Source organism: Phragmites australis, chromosome 19 (genome assembly GCF_958298935.1).
Source record: "Phragmites australis chromosome 19, lpPhrAust1.1, whole genome shotgun sequence".
Taxonomy (NCBI): domain Eukaryota; kingdom Viridiplantae; phylum Streptophyta; class Magnoliopsida; order Poales; family Poaceae; genus Phragmites; species Phragmites australis.
The window spans coordinates 5,844,129-5,862,446 of record NC_084939.1 but is presented as its reverse complement, the minus strand read 5'-3'; the positions used below and the strand labels follow the sequence as shown (position 1 = coordinate 5,862,446).

General features: G+C 44.6%; 1 protein-coding gene and 1 pseudogene across 1 annotated transcript; both read left to right on the top strand.

The window, feature by feature from the left end:
• The first annotated feature begins 9,424 nt into the window (after window positions 1–9,424).
• On the top strand, window positions 9,425–12,777 carry LOC133900551 (uncharacterized). The gene is made up of 5 exons (XM_062341726.1): window positions 9,425–9,665; window positions 10,187–10,290; window positions 10,723–11,571; window positions 11,702–11,854; window positions 12,254–12,777. The coding sequence occupies exons 1-5, from the start codon at window positions 9,620–9,622 to the stop codon at window positions 12,629–12,631; spliced, it is 1,530 nt and encodes a 509-aa protein (XP_062197710.1). The 5' UTR covers window positions 9,425–9,619; the 3' UTR covers window positions 12,632–12,777.
• A 1,653-nt stretch (window positions 12,778–14,430) lies between these two features.
• Window positions 14,431–16,649, top strand: LOC133900155 (uncharacterized; annotated as a pseudogene).
• The last annotated feature ends 1,669 nt before the right edge of the window (window positions 16,650–18,318 follow it).

Below are 18,318 nucleotides of genomic sequence, written 5' to 3'. Positions count from 1 at the left end.
TCCCTTACTACTGATTTAGCATCATACTAAATCCCTAGCCAAGCCCTAGCTTCGGCCAAAGCCCGATCTACGCCGCCACGATCGTCACCGTCGTGGACAGCCGCGTTATAGCCGATTGGCATCAACGTTCCCGGCCGATCAAAGGTCAAATCACCAAGCCCTTTCACCGGTGCATATCCCATGATGTTCCCACACCCTCACCAACCAGGTCGGCGAGTAGAGTAGCCAAACCACCGTAATCAAGGTCGACATACCTGATGTCCGGTTTCTGAACGCGTTCTGCGCGAGCACTGGATTTGCATTCGCGTTCCCTGTCAATCCGAAAGCCGTATGGATGCACCAATCGCGTCACGGTATGTCCCATTGAGTCTTCTACGTGACCCTAGGAGCCCATCCCTGTATGTGCAGCGACACGACCAGGACGCCATTGCCAACCACTACACGTCGCAGTCATCACCCGTCTCATCTTTGATGATCGTTCTTCCTCTCAGTGGATGATCTACCCAAAACTATGCTGTAGCATTGTGTTCCCAGGATATATGAACATCTCTGTTCAAACGGTTTCTCAAATTTTATAGCCAATCTCCTGGAACGCGAGTGTCTTCGTTCCTGTATTTGTTCGCGGTCACCACCAAACCTAGCAGCAGTCATCACTGTTTAGCCGCTACCTTGGATGACCCCTTCCGAAACCAACTATACCGCTGAATTAGTCTTTCTGTGTTCTACGCCATGCTTCCCTCGTTTCACTGAAACACCATTGAAGCCCGACATCAATATCTATGGCCACGCGCCCGATCGCCATCTCCGACATAACCCGAACCACCACCGCTACATAGAGTCACCGGTAGTATCCTTAATCTAGAAGCACAACCTTCAGCCTTTTTGATCTATCATAGGTGATCGATACTAGATCTCAACGTATCCCTTCTTTAATCCAAGATGGTACTTGCATAGCATGCCAAGTCAGCACCACATCATTCTCCTTAGCCTAGTCAGCGAAGTCTGGTCTGCCCCACACTTCTTGAACCATGCATTATGATGTTGTCAAGCTTAGCGCAATGATTTCACAATCAACTTTTCCCATAGGAAGATAACTCCAGTAAACTAGTCTTTCTTTTCAATCTAATCCATCTCTCGAAAGTTGTTCTCTTTTCATCTTAACTCCGATTTAGGCGATTCTTGCGTATAAATATTTCTAAAATCATCCCTATCCAACCATAGTATTTTTAAAGTGTTTTGATGATGTTTGGTATGTTGTTCTTAGTGTTTACTTTGTGTTGTTTGTCGGTAGCTCTCGCGATTAGTCGATAACATTCCGGAGCAGTTCGAGGGACTTCAAGACCAAGATTTTCACAACATTGAGCAGCATTGGATAAAATTCAAGTATCCTTGATCATCTTCAACCTATGTTTTTAAATGTTTTTTTTACAAAATTGCATGTATTGTCTGTCAATATGATGGGTAGTCACCTATGTTAGGGTTTTTCCTAGATTTTCCCTTATCATCCCTTGGAACCTAGATGGTTTATGGTTAGGTATTTTTATTAGGTAGATTGCTTAGCCATGCTTTGGGATGGGAAGTGTCATAAGCTTGACTAATGAACATATGCAACAATAGTAGTTAAATTGTTATGGTCTAGCAACATGGAACCATAGGCCTTGAGCAAAGTGGTTTCGATGGTTGTCATGGTTATGATGTTGGTTTAGTGTTTGCTCAAGTAACCTAAGTAAGGACCGGTTCGTGGCGCGACAACCCGAGATGTTCCGTACAAACACGAGACTGATATGGGTAGGCTTAGCCGATTAATTAGGGTTCTTCCAGTGTTGTGTGGGCTAGACGGGAGGCGTGGATGAGGGAAGGTAATTCTTAGAAACCACATGGCACAAGAGGGGGCTTCTAGGTGGTAGCACCTAACGGTGAAACCTGGAGTGTTCGTGACACATACTGGGAGGATTCTTTGTAAAGACTTCGTAGTGATCTCCTGGCAACACACCACTGGCGTGTGTATAGTGCTTGGCCAGTATTGCAACATGGAGATTTTAGTCATCTTCTTGCAGGTGATGAAATCACGACTCATGGGAAAGTTGTACAACCTCTACAGAGTGTAAAAAACTATTATAACAGCCGTGCTCATAGTTATGAGAGACTTGGATCCTCACATAATTAGCGGGTTGTGATTATAGGTTATGGTTATGGATTTGGTTGTGGATTTGGTTGTGGTTTTAGTTATAGTACAGGGAGTACTAGACGGTTATGGTATGCAAGGTGGGGAGCCTTGTATGCTAGATGTTGGAATGTATGGGTTACATTCACTTAATAATTGTTTAATGCTTTTGAGTCCAAATATGTTTTCATTACTCGTATTTGTGCAAATATACCATGTGTTAGCGTATTCTTAATATAAGTCTGCATATCATTATCTTTTCCACACTTGCTGAGCGCATCATGTGCTCACACTTGCTATTTTCCCTATGCCATGCGACATGTGTGCTACTGCTCAGTGAGTGAAGATGTTGAAGACTATTAAGATGAGGTTGCGATGTTATAGGCGTATGTCTCCTGGTCGGTTGCCTGTGGTGTTGTTGGGCACTAGTGCTTCTGTTCCTCCTTCAACTGACGGTCCCCAAGCTCGGCAAAGCAGCTTGGGTGAGTCTCCTAGGCTCCCATGGCATAAATGCACGTTTTGGTTGGATGAATCCCAAGTTTAAATCTTTGGTAGCAAAGTGCCCGAGTTCTTGAGTTTTGGAGCTAAAATGAGGATTTGGGTGAGATTTGAGTTAGGAATCATGTTGTTAGGATGGCGTGAGTTCTAGACTCTATAAACCCTCTCAAACATATTCCCCTTTGGTTTGGGTCCTTTAGCGTTAGTCACAAGCACTTTTGGCACCCACACATTCCTTTTTATAATTCTATCTCTTATGCGGGGACCAACATAGAGAGCAACCACTTTACCACGGTGGTCTCTCTTTAGCATGTATGAGGCATAAAAGGAACATTGGGGGGCATGAGCCTTCGGTTGCCTTGTTTGAGTGGGGTGATCAACTTGTTTGCCTCCTTTGACAAACTTGAGGCATTCCACTCCATTTAATAACACATGATCATTTGGCTTGCTTGTGTATTGGTCAAAACCAAGACCTCTCTTTTGCTTATTGTCTTTGGCTTGAATAGTCTTGTAAAGTGCATCCTTTGACTTATAAGTTTTGATGCACCCATATTTGACCAAAGCATTTAGCCTCTCATTTTCCTTTTGTAATGCTTGCAAGGATTCAATATTAGTTGTACAAGCATTCATATCAAGGTTAGAACAACGAGAACATCCATTGCTAGTAGATGTATTAGATAGTAAATTTGCTTCACTAGAGTTGGAAGAGCCTTTCTTAAGAATATCAATTTGTGTTTCAAGAGTTCTATAATTTTCATCTAAACAAGATAATTTCTCTTGAAGCAAGAAATTGTTACTCTTAAGATCGGCAATTGAGGAATTGGCTAAATCACAATCTTTAGACAATTTCTCAACTTTTTCTTTCTCTTTAGCAAAGAGCTCCTCGAGTTCAAGGTTTCTCTCCTTTTCAAGGATGAGCAAGTCTTCTTGTCTCTCAAGGGTCTCTTCATGACTATCTATTGTATCCATTAGCTCCTTTATTTTAGCCATGACATTTTTATTCAAACCTTTGAACAAATTATCACAATCACTATCATACTCACTATCACTATCTAGGAGCTTAGATTGAGATTTTACCTTGCGGTTCTTAGCCATGAAGCATTTTGGGGAGTCTCCATCATCATCATCACTCATTAAGAGTGATTTTCTTGGTGTAAGCTCATGAATAGCAATGGTGGCGACTCCTTCATCATCGGAGTTCGAGTCGGAGTTGGAATCCCACTCTTCTCCAATATGTGCTTGACCCGAATATTTCTTCTTGTACATCTTGTTCTTGTCTTTCTTGTATGGCTTGACTTTGTTGTCTTCTTTGTCCTTTCCCTTCTTCTTGTTTGGACAATCGGCTATAAAGTGACCAATTTCGCCACATTCATAGCATGCCCTTCTTGATGTTCTCTTCTTGGGCATGTCTCTCTTGTACTTTGAATAGCCTCCTTTTCTCATGAATTTCTTGAACCTTTTCACAAAGAACGCCATTTCTTCATCTTCGGAGCTTTCATCATCACTTGTGCTTGATTCTTGGACTTGCTTGCTTTTGCTTGCTTTGAGTGCAATTTCTTTATGCCTTGAGGTTGAGCTTTGTTTAGCATGAATCTTCACTTCATTAACTTCTTCTTCCATGAGCTCATGAGCAAGAATCCTTTCAAGCACATCACTTGGTGTGAGCCTCTTGTAATCTCTTCTCTCACGGAGGAGCGTCACCAAAGTGGGATTTCTAGGAGCAAATGCTCTAAGTAGTCTCTTCACCACTTTGTGATCATCAATGTCCTCGCTTCCAAGCCCTCTTAGCTTGTTCACAAGCACCATCATCCGATCATACATTGCTTGAGGAGTTTCATGATCCTCCATCACAAATCTTCCTAGCTTTCCCTCAAGCAATTCTATTTTGGATTCTCTCACACTTGTAGTCCCTTTATGAGCAACTTGAAGTGTGTCCCAAATTTGCTTAGCTTCCTCAAGTCCATCCACTTTGTTGAATTCCTCCGGACTCAAGGCACTAAGCAACACACTTGTAGCTTGAGCATTGCGATGCATATTTTGTTCTTCACTTGAGGTGAGCTCTTGGTCTTCCTCCGGCAGCTCAAAACCTGTGCAAACAATCTTCCAAATACTTGAATGAAGAGAAATTAAGTGCATTTTCATTTTGTGCCTCCAAGCAGCATAATGTGTACCATCGAAGAATGGTGCACGTCCGGAAGGCACGGAAATGTAATTGCTAGAAGAATTCAAACGATCATAATTGAAAGGAATCTCACTTCCCTTTCCTTTACCATTACCATCATCACTTCTTGATGGATCATCTTTGAGACCCCTCGGACTTCCGGATGTCGACATAATGATTCCCTCCAAGCGGTGAAGCCTTGTAGGAGGTTAGGCTCTGATACCAATTGAAAGTGCCTAGAGGGGGGTGAATAGGCTTTTCTGAAAATTAAAACTAAAAATAGCGGATTAAACTGCCGGATATTCCGGTGAAGTCCGGATACTCCGGTATGGTCCGGAGTATCCGGTCTAGTCCGGAGTCTCCGACCTGACAGGAATTTTCAGAATAAATTTGAACTAAAGGCCACAGCTAGATTCTAAGAGTTGCACTAGGTCAAGTAGATATTACTAAGCTAGAATAACACTTAAAACTAGCAAGATTGATACTATAGCAATTTAAATGACAAATTACCAAATGCACACGATAAAGCAAGTTTCGCAAGTAAGAACACGAGAATATATCCCGGAGTTCGGCCACCTCACAAAGAAGTGCCTACGTCTCCGTTGAGGAGCTCACAAAGAGCCGGGTCTTCTCCAACCCTATCCTCTTCTAGCGACCACAAAGATCAAGCTAGAAATTCTTACTCAACATGAAGATGCTTACAAACTTCCCGAGGCACACCACAAGTTTTGGGTGCTCTTCGGGCGACTCCTTTCCTTCTAGAAACCCAAAGCTTCAAGGGAGATGATCGCAGTAAATGCTCGATGAAGAAATCAATGCTCAAGTGGCTTGAACCCTCTCCAAACACACACTCTCAAATTTGTGCAAATTTGGCTCTAGAGATGATTGGAGGAGCTTTGAATGCTCTTAAAGTGCTCAAGAGGTCTCAAGGAAACCAGCCACAGCAAGCTCTAAATGCTATGGAGAGAGGGGGCATTTATAGCCCTCTCTCACAGACTAGCCGTTACTGTTTTTGTCAGAGCTTACCGGAGTATCCGGTGTACACCGGAGTCTCCGGTCCTAATTCCAAAAACAGCGTCAGAACGGTCACGAACGTGTCAGAACTAGCCATTACAGTTCTGTTTAATTACCGGAGTCTCCGGTGAACACCGGAGTCTCCGGTCCTGACAGTTTTTCCAAAACAGACTAAGTCCGGAGACTAGCCGGATCCTCCGGCATCTCCAGGTACCGGAGTATCCGGTGAACACCGGAGACTCTGGTCTTTACTTCTTTTTATCAAAAAGATTAAATGCTAACCGAGAGCCTCTACCGGAGTCTACCTCGGAGACTCCGACTGCACACTAAACATTTTACCGGAGTATCCGGTGAACACCGGAGACTCCGGTCTTTTTCTTGAAAAGATTAAACCGTAACCGAGACTCTCTGCCGGAGGCTAACTCGGAGACTCCGGCTGAACGCTGAGTACCGGAGTATCCGATGAACACCGGAGACTCCGGACTCTGAAGATTTTCAGAAAGAGTTTTGTGTCCGTGAGTGAATGTGTCTCTCAACTGGGTGATTCTAAAGGATCTCTTGAGCATTGAGACACTAATCAAGCAAATGAATCCAACCATCTAGGAAAAAATCTATCCTAGACTCAATTTCAAAAGTAAAATGAATTTAAACCCTATCTTGTATCCTTCGTTGATTCATCAATTGTTTCGACGGGCGTCAAACATCATTTACCTTCACAACTAATGCTTATACCTGTTCAATACTCACAAAGCATGTTAGTTCTTTAATCGTTTTGTCATCAATAAGCCAAAACCCACTTAGGGGGCCTAGATGCACTTTCAGTCACTGGGAAGGGGCCCACAAGTCCAGCCCCCATGTCGAGAAAGGCCACGACAAAGGGATCATCTGCAAAGCCTAAGTGGGTTGGTGAACGTGTCTGTTGTGAAACTTGCACTTGGCATATTTTTTAATCATCTCGCTTGCATCATGGAGAGCCGTAGGCTAGTAAAAATCTTGTTTGACGGCCTTTTCGACAAGGGTTCAAAAGGAAGCGTGAGCTCCGCACACCCCTTCATAGCTTTCTTCGAGTAGTTCGCTATCATGCTTCTGAGATATACACTTCATGAGCACTTCGTGGGCACCTCTTTGATAGAGGATGCCTTTGACTAGGGTATACATCCTGGCCCTATGGGAAATCTTCTTGGATAGTGCCTCATCCTCAAGTACAACTCGATCCTGAAGAAACTTGCGGATTTGATCCATCTACGTATCTTCGTACTCGAGTGGAGCTACGAGTTCCCCTGCGACCCCTTGTGGAGCATCAATTCCTGGCGGCGTCCCGACCTTGTTATAGGTCTCTTGGACCACGATTTCTTTAGATGTGTCATCTTTCGATGTCACGGATGGCTTCGAGAATCTTTCTACAAAGATCCTGGGATGTACTGCAGATCGTGCGGAGGCTAGTCAGGCAAGACTATCGGCGAGTCAATTATCCTTTCTCGAGATGTACCTAACCTCGAGGATGACGAATTTCTTTTCTAGTTTCCTCACCTCCACAAGGTAAGCTGTCATAGTCTTATCTGAGGTTTGATACTCCTTGCTAACTTACTTCACCACCAGCTATGAATCTCCATTCACGAGGAGATGACGGATGCCAAGCGTAGAAGCTACTCGAAGATTGGCAAGCAAACCTTAGTACTCAACCATGCTATTTATGGCCGGAAAGTTAATCTATAAAACATATTTCAAGTATTCTCCGATTAGGGAGATGAGGATTATCCCAACCCGTAAGCGTTTGAGCATTAGCGATCCATCAAATAAAGAGTCCATACCTCGGGTGTCTCGTCATGCCCGTTATGGGGTAGCTTGTGATGATGAGTAGTTGTATACCTTAGGATTTTCCGTCATTCTCGGGGCATATCTTTATCTCCATGAAAGGAATCCCCGGGCACATGAAAATCACCTGCAGATACCTAGGATATCTCGTAAATAGTGAAGTTTATCTCCAAGAATGGGCAGGAAGGACTCCAATGGTTGTACGATGCCCCACATATATACAGATCCTAGGGACCCTGCAGAGGACAAGTTGATAGAAGTCTTTACAAGCCATTACACACCATTGAAGTCAGCAGAAGCTCTCCATCCATCAAGCCTTTCGCCGTTATATTTGTATTAACATCACCCCAACTACACGCAAGGCAGCCGTTTGACTAAGTTTTGATCCATCTAGTCTTAGATCCATCTAGACTAGCCACACACCCCCTTGTAATAGTCTCAGAGAATAATACAAGACAAACAGGATATAGAGATATTATCCTAAGGGAGGCTTGAACCTGTATAAAAACCTCTTTATGTGTTATTTGATTCGTCTACTCGAAGCATCACCTATCTCTTCTACAAGTTCATAAGATCAGTGCTTCACTAATCATTGACAGCTAGCACCGACCATGGGGATCATGACAATAGACGTTGAAAAATCTACACACGACATACCGTAAACTTAGCCCAAGCCTGCATCGAGGACCGGTTTCTCAAGCGAGAGGTTGTACGAAAACTTTACCCCTTCAACCGACGAGTTGGTGATCGATCGGGTGAACCTCGAAGAAGAACTATCTGGCAACGATTCCGATGATGAGGTAAGTCGCCTCATGGATCAATACGTTAAGGACTACGACATCAAGTTCGAACCACTCGGCTGCCAAGACAATCACGAAAGCGATGTTCACCACAAGTCAGGATCCTCTCCTATAGCTTCTAACAATATGGATTATCAAGATATCTACCTAGAGCAATCCAATGACAAATCTATGATGGATCTAGACTCCTCCTCCAGTGGAGATGGACAAATCCATGATGAATATAGCAACCACTCACATGTGTTTTTGGAAGGTCTGATATACAAATCTCTCTTTTATTATGCTATATTTTTTTACTTCTTTAGATTTATATATCTTATATTGATTAGACATGTGTGAAACGCGTGTGCAATTGCTAGTTGGCAATAAGGCTTGTGTGATTTGCCTTAAAAAAATATTGACACATCTAAAAATTACACATGCATACTTTAGACTTATGGCATGCATACCTATTTTTAGTAAAAGAATGTATGGACATGAACATTTTACTTCATTTTTGGATATTTTTATATATAGACTTGCAACACTTATTCGTGACAAACTTTAATGTGTGGCAAAAAAAAATAGAGAAAACATCGAGTAAAAAATTCATCTGTTCGTTTGCCTCTAAAATACAAATATGTAAGCAATTTTGTAAAAAAATTATAAGTAAATTAGAATAGGTCCGTGAGCAATTTAATAACATGTTAAGATAATTCAGATCAGGTATTCAAAATTGATATTAGATCTAGCTACTACATATTTTCAATAAAAATAGAACAATTTTTCTACAAGTAAATTTTAGAAAAGTAAATTGGTTCAGACTCATAGTAATTTTGTATATATTCAGAAATAAGATAGATACACATATCATAAGACTAAAATATATCCGTACAATTTTTAGATTTTACAAATAGAATCATTAGATTAAAAAAAGTACAAGCGGCGGCCGTTCTGGAGTTGGACTCGTATTTCCTAACCGGGGCCGAAAGTCGAAAGACATACGTCTAGCTCCAAATAAAAGGAAAAAGAAACAGGACTCTTTGTCTCAATCTCTCTCCCGTTTCCCTGCCAGACTCCATCCGCCGGAACTGAGCCGGATCTGAGCCGTAGTTGCCGGACCCGCCGCGGTCGAATCGGCGAGAGCGAGGGGCCTTCGATTCTGCAGGCTTGGTTTCGATTGAGGAGATGGAGGCGCTGTCCACCAATGGGCAGCCGAAAGCCCGGATAACTCGTAAGCCTCCCGTTTGTTCCCATTTCTCGATCTGTATGATTACTCCGTGAGTGCTGTTCCGTGAGATCTCAACTCCTCTGAGGCTTGTTGTACATAAAGTTTCTCTTTTGGTTTTATGAGAGAGAGGTTGTTCTGTTGGTTGAACTTACTCCTGTTAGTCTAGTAGCCACGGGATTGGTCGACGTAGGTGAATTTATCTGGCCTGTCTAGGTTCCGAACCAAGGTTTCTCTACTGCCGATTATTTTGCGCATCAAGCCTTAATTTTGAGTGATTTTGGCATTTTGCGCATAAAGAATTAATTTTGAGGTCATTTATTTTGCGTATAGAGAGAATAATGGAAGGTTTTGTGCAAAGATCTTTTTTCTTTTCTCCTGAGCAAGTCGTGGTTATCAAACCCTCAAAACCTTGGTTCTACCAGGAGCAAAAGTTAAATCCTTTTAAAGCTAAGTGGCGTGTGCAACTGTGCTCCTGCATGTTGTTTTCTCCTTCCCTTCTGCATCATGACTTCGCTGATTTGCAGGTGATAGATCGACTTGTTTGGCCGCTCAAATAAAAGCCTCACCTTGTCAACAAGGTGATGATTCTCAATGTGACGAAATAACGGGATCACAGGTCCTTCCAGAGGTAAGAGATGAGATCCTGATACTGATAGTGATTATACTTTGTAACTGCAACTGGAAAATTCATCATCTTCGCTGGTGCATTTTGGATTATAGGAATTCCTTAGTCTATCTGACATTCAAAAATCACCATGACGCCCAGTCCAGAGTTGCCGTGCAAGTTAGATCTGGGGTCGATGTGTTTCGAATTGTGATTATGTCCCCTCCTTATGTGGGGATGGTTATTGGTTATAGGACTTGTTTCTGTTTTACCAACAGAATGGGGATGTCCCTAGGCTGTGCGCAGTTCAAAAATAGTCTGTAATTTGTTAACAGAAAGTAAAAAAATGATAGCTATTTGGATAGTAATTTGTCTGTACTGCTCACTTCACGAAAGCATTGTTACTACAACCAGTTTTTGTTGTTAATTTGTTTTCCGTCATGCTTATCTGCACAGGATATCCTTCATCATATACACACTCTCATGCCAATGCAAGCTGCCGCTCAGGCCGCCTGTGTGTCTCGTGGTTTTCTGTGTTCTTGGAGATGCTATCCAGAGCTCATCATTTCTATTGACTCACTAGGCATAAAGGATGATAGATCTAAAAAAGATGAAATAACTAGGGATTTTATCAGTAGAGTTGACCACATTATGCAGAACCACTCTGGCATGGGGGTGAAGAAGTTTAGCCTTAACACCTACCCTTGTTCCAATCTGGATCCTAGTTATGTTGACCGCTGGCTTCAAGTTGCTGTTACACCCGGGATTAAGGAATTTGAACTGTCAATGTTCGAATGGGGTGATATAAAGTACGACTTCCCGTGTTCTTTTTTATCTGGTGAACGGAGAAGCTCCATTCAGTCATTTCTTCTTCATGAATGTTCTTTTCACTCTGCGGCGCAAGTTGGTTCCATGAGGAGCTTGAAAACTTTGGATTTGCACTCGGTCCACGTTACTGGGGAGGAGCTATATGGTTTTCTGTCCAATTCTTGTGCTTTGGAGCAGTTTGTCCTTTCCAACTGCGAGGATATCGTTTTCTTGAAGATACCTTGTCTGTTGCTGCAGCTTAAAATCTTAGACGTGTTTGGCTGTCAAAAGCTGGAGATGATTGACAGCAATGCCCCAAAGCTCTCCACTTTCTCTTATATAGGGCACCCAATACATATCTCGCTTGGAGATGCATTGCAAGTGAAGAATGTAAAACTTCTTCGTGATTATACATCTGACGCACTATATTATGCCAGTACCAAACTTCCATTCATCGTGCCGAATGTCCAAACCCTTGTTCTGGCAACGGGACATGAGGTCAGTTTGAGCCTTCCTAATTAATTCATTGTTTTGAAGTGAAAAGGTGTCGTAGAATAGTTGTGTGTTTACAATACTCAATTATTCATACTTGGTACACAATTAATCTTTGGGGCATGTCTTTCCTCAGACGGTCAACACACCAGCAGCGATTGGCAAATTCCTCCACCTCAAGTACTTGGAGATAGTGGCGGTAGCACCAAAATTTTCCGAAGACTATGATTTTTACTCTCTGGTTTCTTTTCTTGATGCTTCTCCCGCACTGGAGACTTTCATCTTACGTGTAAGTCATCATTTATCTCTGAAAAGCTATCCTTAGTGAAAACTAACATCGTATTTATTCTTTGAGAATATGTTCTCTTAAACTATGAACTAAGTAGTTATATGAAAAGAGCAATAATTTCCATCGCCTAGATAAACCATTGGCGAGAAATTTGAACTGGCCACGCTCCTATTTCTGAACCTGGTGGGGCTCAGGGTGAGAACCTGAAAGTTAGATTTCAACCGCCCATGATTTGAAAAATTGGAAACTCGGTATGACTTGTTGCTGAATATTTTCTTTGTCATGGATTTTTCTATAACTGAATTACATATTTATTTTGAAGATTGGTATATCCAGTCTAATTGAAAACCTTTTTGTTTTTACTTTTTACGGAAGAGACAGTAATACATTCCTATGCAGATTGAGATTCCAACCATAAGGTCCGATTCGATTGTTGAAGATTCGGATGGTGATTCCTCGCATCAACGGTGCCTTTCAGAACGCTGCCATGATAACCTCAAGAATGTGATGATAACCGGCTTTTGCTCTGCAAAGAGCATGATCGCGCTTACGATCCATATCATCGAGAAAACAAAGTGGCTGGAGTGCCTTACATTAGACACTACCCGTGGCCATGACAGGAGGTTTGTCAATGTTGACAAATGCTTGCGGCTGAAAAAGGATGCGCTTTTGGAGGCTGAAAAGGCCCGCATCGCCATTCGGAGATATGTCGAGGGGAGGGTGCCCCATGCTGTGAAGCTAAAGGTTATTGAGCCGTGCAGCAAGTGCATTTGCTGACAATTCTTAGGTGCTTCCAAGCTATGTTATGCATACTTGTGTAATTATTTATGGATTGTGTTAAAAGATGTGAACTCTGTATCTCTGCCAAACAGCATGATTGTCAAACATTATCTATCTATTTAAGCAATGTGCCCCGTTCATAATATGATGATAGTTATCTGAGGGAGGGAGAGAGGGAGCTTGTCGTCGCTTGGTAGTTCACCATCACCTCACCTTGATGCCGACCGACCATCACTTTTGTCCAGGGATGGCGAGACCAGCTCAAACTCAAATTTCCTTGGCAGGGGTGTCCATATCACCTTGATCTGCAGGTAGGCAAAGGGCTCGCCGAAGCACCCATGCCTGCCACTGATGGCACTTGCAGCCTTTCCAGGTGCAACTGGTCAGAGTCGTACGAGTCAGGGTGCTTATAGATGTGGGCATAGGCGGACTGATCAATAGGATGACAACTCTATCTTCTCAGTGGTGACAACTCTATCTGTACTGTATTTTTCATTCACAGCGACACTAATTTATGACTGAGCGGCTAATTCTATTCTACCTATAATTTTCTGTCTACGGTTTGACGACAATTAGTTTTTGTCTAAAGGTTTGACGAAAATAGCCTCAAAACTGCCGTCGGGACCCCTAACTTGCCGCCGGAGACACATTACCTATTTTCGCCATACGGTTTGGTGAAAATAGTATTTTCACCGTACGGTAGGACGAAAATTTGTTTTCGCCAAACCATTGGACAAATAGGTATTATTTTTGGAATTTCTCTATTTTGGTATTATTTCTGTAATATCCATAAAAAAGTAATATTAAAAAAATTCGTTTCTTTTGTACACATCTGTCGAGATGCTAACTATGCGGAGGTTACGGTAATATCATGTAACTATGCGGGGGCATTGTGCAGGGCATTGGGCGCGGGCTAATCTCTATGGGCTTATGACGGGGCGTCGGGTGGGCATAGAGAAGGCGATGGGCGGTGGGGCATGGAGAAGCTGGGGAGGTGCTGGCGGCGGGCGGGGGAGGGGGTGGTTGTGTAGTGCGATGGGAGCGGGTGTGGCAGGCGATTTCTGGTAGAGCGGATGTGACTGTTGGATTCAATCGGAGGGAAAGGCAGGAAGATAGAAAAAATAACGCATTGTGGTGGGAAGAGTGGGGGTGTTGGATTCGATCCGAAGGAGTTGAATATGGTGCTTAACATCAAACGCATTCACGCTTTTATAATTTGGATTAGCAATAAGGTTCATGTGATTTACCTTAAAAAACTGACTCATTGGATTAAAAAAGGGTACAAGCGGCCGTTTTGGCTCGGGAGTTAGATTTTCAAAACCAAAAGTCAAAAAACATACGTCTATATCCAAATCTCTTACCTACTACTTAAAAAATCAGTAGCGTTCCTTCCTCCTAGGTCAATTTTTCTTTTGCTCCTAATTCTTCCGCCCGCCCCTTTTTTCGTTTGCTCAGCCAGCCCACGACCGGCCCATTTTCATCACAAATGCACAGGACACGTCGTCGTCACCCCGCTATAACCCTAGCCTTCCTGGAAGCTTCTCATCCTTCTCCTTGCGGCGGCCACGAGCGGCGTGGCGCGGCGAATCGGTGGCAACTTGGCTCCCTCCTTGCGGTGCCCCCCACCTCCCTCTCCCCCCTACCGCAACCAGGTGGGATCTGATCGCAATCAAATCCTCATCCGCAGCCCCCTTTTCCGTGTCACTGCCTCTTGGAAAGGGGCGGTCCTGACTACAACGGAGGCGAAAGTTGACGACACAGGCGAGGACGAGGATGAGGAGGAGGTGGCAGAGCCCATGCCAGCCAAATGCGTCTTCATGCCCAAGGCACCGCCCCAGGACCAGGCCGACTCCGCCACCAGGGTCCTCCGCTTCAACAAGCGCCTCGCCGCTGACCGGATCCGTTGGGATGCCAAGGATGCCGCCGCCTTCCACGTCGACAACGACGACCACGACCAGCAGCAGCAACACAAAAAGGATTCCCCCAAACCAGAACTGCCGCCGCTCAATAAATCCGTAGAAATCGTTTACAGCAGGAAGCGCCGCCACCAGAAGGACCCCACCGCCGAGGTCCTCGCTGAGAAGGTGGGCAGGAGGCTTGGGATAGTATACACCCGGAGGAAGGGCAAGCGACCGAAGGTCGACTCTCTCGGGCGGGAGCCGGAGCCGGACGCCCCTAGCGGCCTCGCTGCTGCGATTCCGTGCTCCTCCTCCCGGGAATTCGCATCAAGGACCGGCTTCTTGGATGCTCATTTCTCAGCACTGGTGGAAGATTTTGCACCCCAAACTGGGGCAGTGACGCTCGTCATCCTCGTTGATACATCTTGCTCTGGGAGCTCCCTCCGGCTCCTGGGCTTTCTTCTACCTGTCCTCGTTGGATGCGGCACAGTCATCAAGGGGGCAAGGTCCAGAGCCTAGGTTCGATTGTCTCATCTGTTGACATTGCCGCTGCATTTGCATCACAGGGGTTGCACTTTGTCAAGCTTCAGCCCCGCAGAGCCGTAAGCTTTCTTTCTACAGCCTTCATCTGCCATTTTTTAGTTCCTTATACAAATCGGTATGATATTTTGTGCTTCTTCTTGTAGTCTGCATTGTTACACAGGACTTTGGTCCATTGTGGGTGGTGTGTGCTTCATGGAGCCAAGAAATCTCAACCGCTGTTGTCAGTCAATTTCTTGTCACTTCCTTCGTATTTCCAGAGCTTGCATTCTGGAGTAGCTCTTGGTTCCATGTATCTGCCAGCTGTGATTCGGAAGAGCAGGCTGGAGGTTGCGGTATCTGAAGAGATGCATCGTAGCACTCCTTTGGATGTGAATCCTGGGTCTCAGTGCACTGGGATTGCCAAACCCACTCCTGACCTGGCCAGCGATGAACCTCACAGAATGATTGAGGACTACATGCCCCTTGAACAAGTTGCTGGAGTAGTGGTGCATGGTCTGAAGACTAAAGAAGCATCAAAGGGAGAGGAGGTCGATGAGGCGTCTTCGAAATGGGCGGCGCCCTACAACAAGATTGCCTGACAGTGCAATTGGAAAGAAGCAGAGCATGGCTCTCACAAAAATAGAAGTGAAATTTCCATCAACTAGGTCGGAACCTCCTGTAGAGCCTGTCCAACCCAAAGCAGCATTAGAAATTTCTCTGGATTTGCTTGAAAACATGGATGAAAGAGATGTTTCACTCCTATGGGATCAACAAGAAAGCAAAAGAGGTCTTCTTTGAAGAGTCCTGTTGAGCACATGAATGAAAAGCTGGCTTTGGCTGAGGTCAGACAGAACATTGATTGTGTTCATTGCAAAGCGAACCTTTTAATTCTTCAAGCTGATAGGTGCTGGAGGGAAGAAGGTGCCGAAGTTATGCTAGAGATTTTTTTACCTCAGTCAACGTTGCTCATATTGTATTGTTTATAATACGATTCTTAGTCAACGACACTCACCTGTTAAAAGGAAAAAGAAACAGGCACTCTCTCTCTGTCTCCCGTTTCACTGTCAGACTCCGTCCGCCGGAACTGAGCCGGATCTGAGTCGTGGTTGCCGGACCCGCCGCTGTCGAATCGCCGAGAGCCAGGGGCCTTCGATTCTGCAGGCTTGGTTTCGACTTGAGGGCCGGCGGCCATGGGGATGCTCGAGGAGATGGAGGTGCTGTCCATCAAGGGGCAGCCGAAAGTCCGGATAACTCCTAAGCCTCCCGTTTGTTCCCGTTTCTCGATCTGTATGATTACTCTGTGAGTGCTGTTTCGTGAGATCTCAACTCCTCAGGCTTGTTGTTCATAAAGTTGTCTCTTTTGGTTTTATGAGAGAGAGGTTGTTCTGTTGGTTGAACTTACTCCTGTTAGTCTAATAGCCACGGGATTGGTCGACGTAGGTGAATTTATCTGGCATGTCTAGGTTCGGAACCAAGGCTTCTCTACTGCCGATTATTTTGTGCATCAAGCCTTAGTTTTGAGTGATTTTCGCATAAAGGCTTAATTTTGCGTTGATTTATTTTACGTATAGAGAGAATAATGGAAAGTTTTGTGCGAAGATCTTTTTTCTTTTCGGCCCGCCCCTCACTCTTGCGGCCCACACAACACCGACCTCCTCCCAAGGCCCAGCCGCCCTGGCCTCCCTCTGCCTCTGGCCAGCCCCGCACTCCCAGCCCAGTCAGTTGCCCCAGCCCACCTCCTTTCCCTACCTGCGCGCTCCGTCTCTGGGCCGCTCGCGCGCCAGCCAACCTGACCGCGCTCGCTCCCTATCCTCTCTCTCTCTTCCGCTTGGGCTAGGCCCCACATGTCAACCCTCAATCCCACCTCCCGTCGCTCCATCCTCCCCCCCCCCCCCCGGCACCATCGTCGATCCAATCGCGTCGAATCTGCCCCCACCGAAGGAAGGCCATCACAACATATGTGCCTACATGGGAACCACACGCAGGAAGAAAGGAAAGGGAAGCGAATCACGCACGAAAACCTTGCGTGACCCGCACTGAGCACGACCCCAACTCACCCCCACGAGTATAAATACCCACCCCAAGACCCCCAGAGCACCACACGCACCCCCTGCAGTCTTTTCCCCCTCTTTCCCTAGCGAGAGCACCGTCGGAGCACGCTCCCGTCGAACTAGAGCCGCCGTCGTGGTGTTTTTCCATCGCCACGCCTCTACGCACTACCCCGACGACCACACGACCCCCAAACGGGTTCGCCGTGGGCACCTCATCGTCATAGTACGTGCATCGGAACGCGATTCCAGCGATGTCGCCGAGAGGCGCCGCCATCACTGCCGATCATCAAAACCTAAGTAAAAATCCCTCTCGTCGTCCGATCTCACACGCACAGTTGTGATTAGAACCCCTCGTACTGGTTCACCCAACCTAGTTAGCGCCCACATAAGATGGCTGCATCGGCTTCATAATACGACGTGGTGAGGCCGCGTCACCCCCCCCCCCCCTTTGTCCTACGTGTAACCAAGCAAGCAAGTCTGAGCCCAGTCAGCGCCACATCAGCATCCAAGTCAGCAAGCTAACGTCACCAATGCGCAATAAAAGATCTTTTTTCCTTAGAAAAATATTTCACAAAATTCGAATAAATCCTGAAAATAGGTTTTATTTAATAGAAAATTTTGGTAAATTCTTTAGAGAATTAGGAAAAGGTTTAAAATGTTTTTCTTTGGTGAAATAAATAAAATAAAATGTTTTAATTATGTTTAAATATCTTTTAGTGATAAAATAAATAAATTTATGAATAATGTTTAATAAATGTTTTAATTTGAATAACAATTCATAAATCTAGAATAAATGTTTTAAGGTTAAATAAAGTTTTCCTTAATGTTTTTTAATTTTGGAAAAATAGTAAATAATTACGAAAAAGGTTTTTCTTTAGTAAAATTATTTGGAATAATCTGTTTTAATTCTTTTTAGTGTTTCTTTAATTATCAAAATTCCTTTTTAATTCCTAAAATTCCTAGAAACCCCCAAAAAATTCTCTCAGAGGACGGTTAGACCACCCGCCCTCTGAGAGGGCTACCGGGTTTAGGGCTTCCAAACGAGCCCTCAAGGAAACGGTCTAACTAAGGCAAAGACCGAGGCGTCTCCCTTCACTTCACAGGTGCCAAGCCTGCCACAAGAGAGAAAGGGTCTGACCCTAGCCTTGATGCTGAGATCCGCCAATAGTAAGAGAAGCCGGCCAATCCGGTCCCGAGTTCGAGATCGTATGCT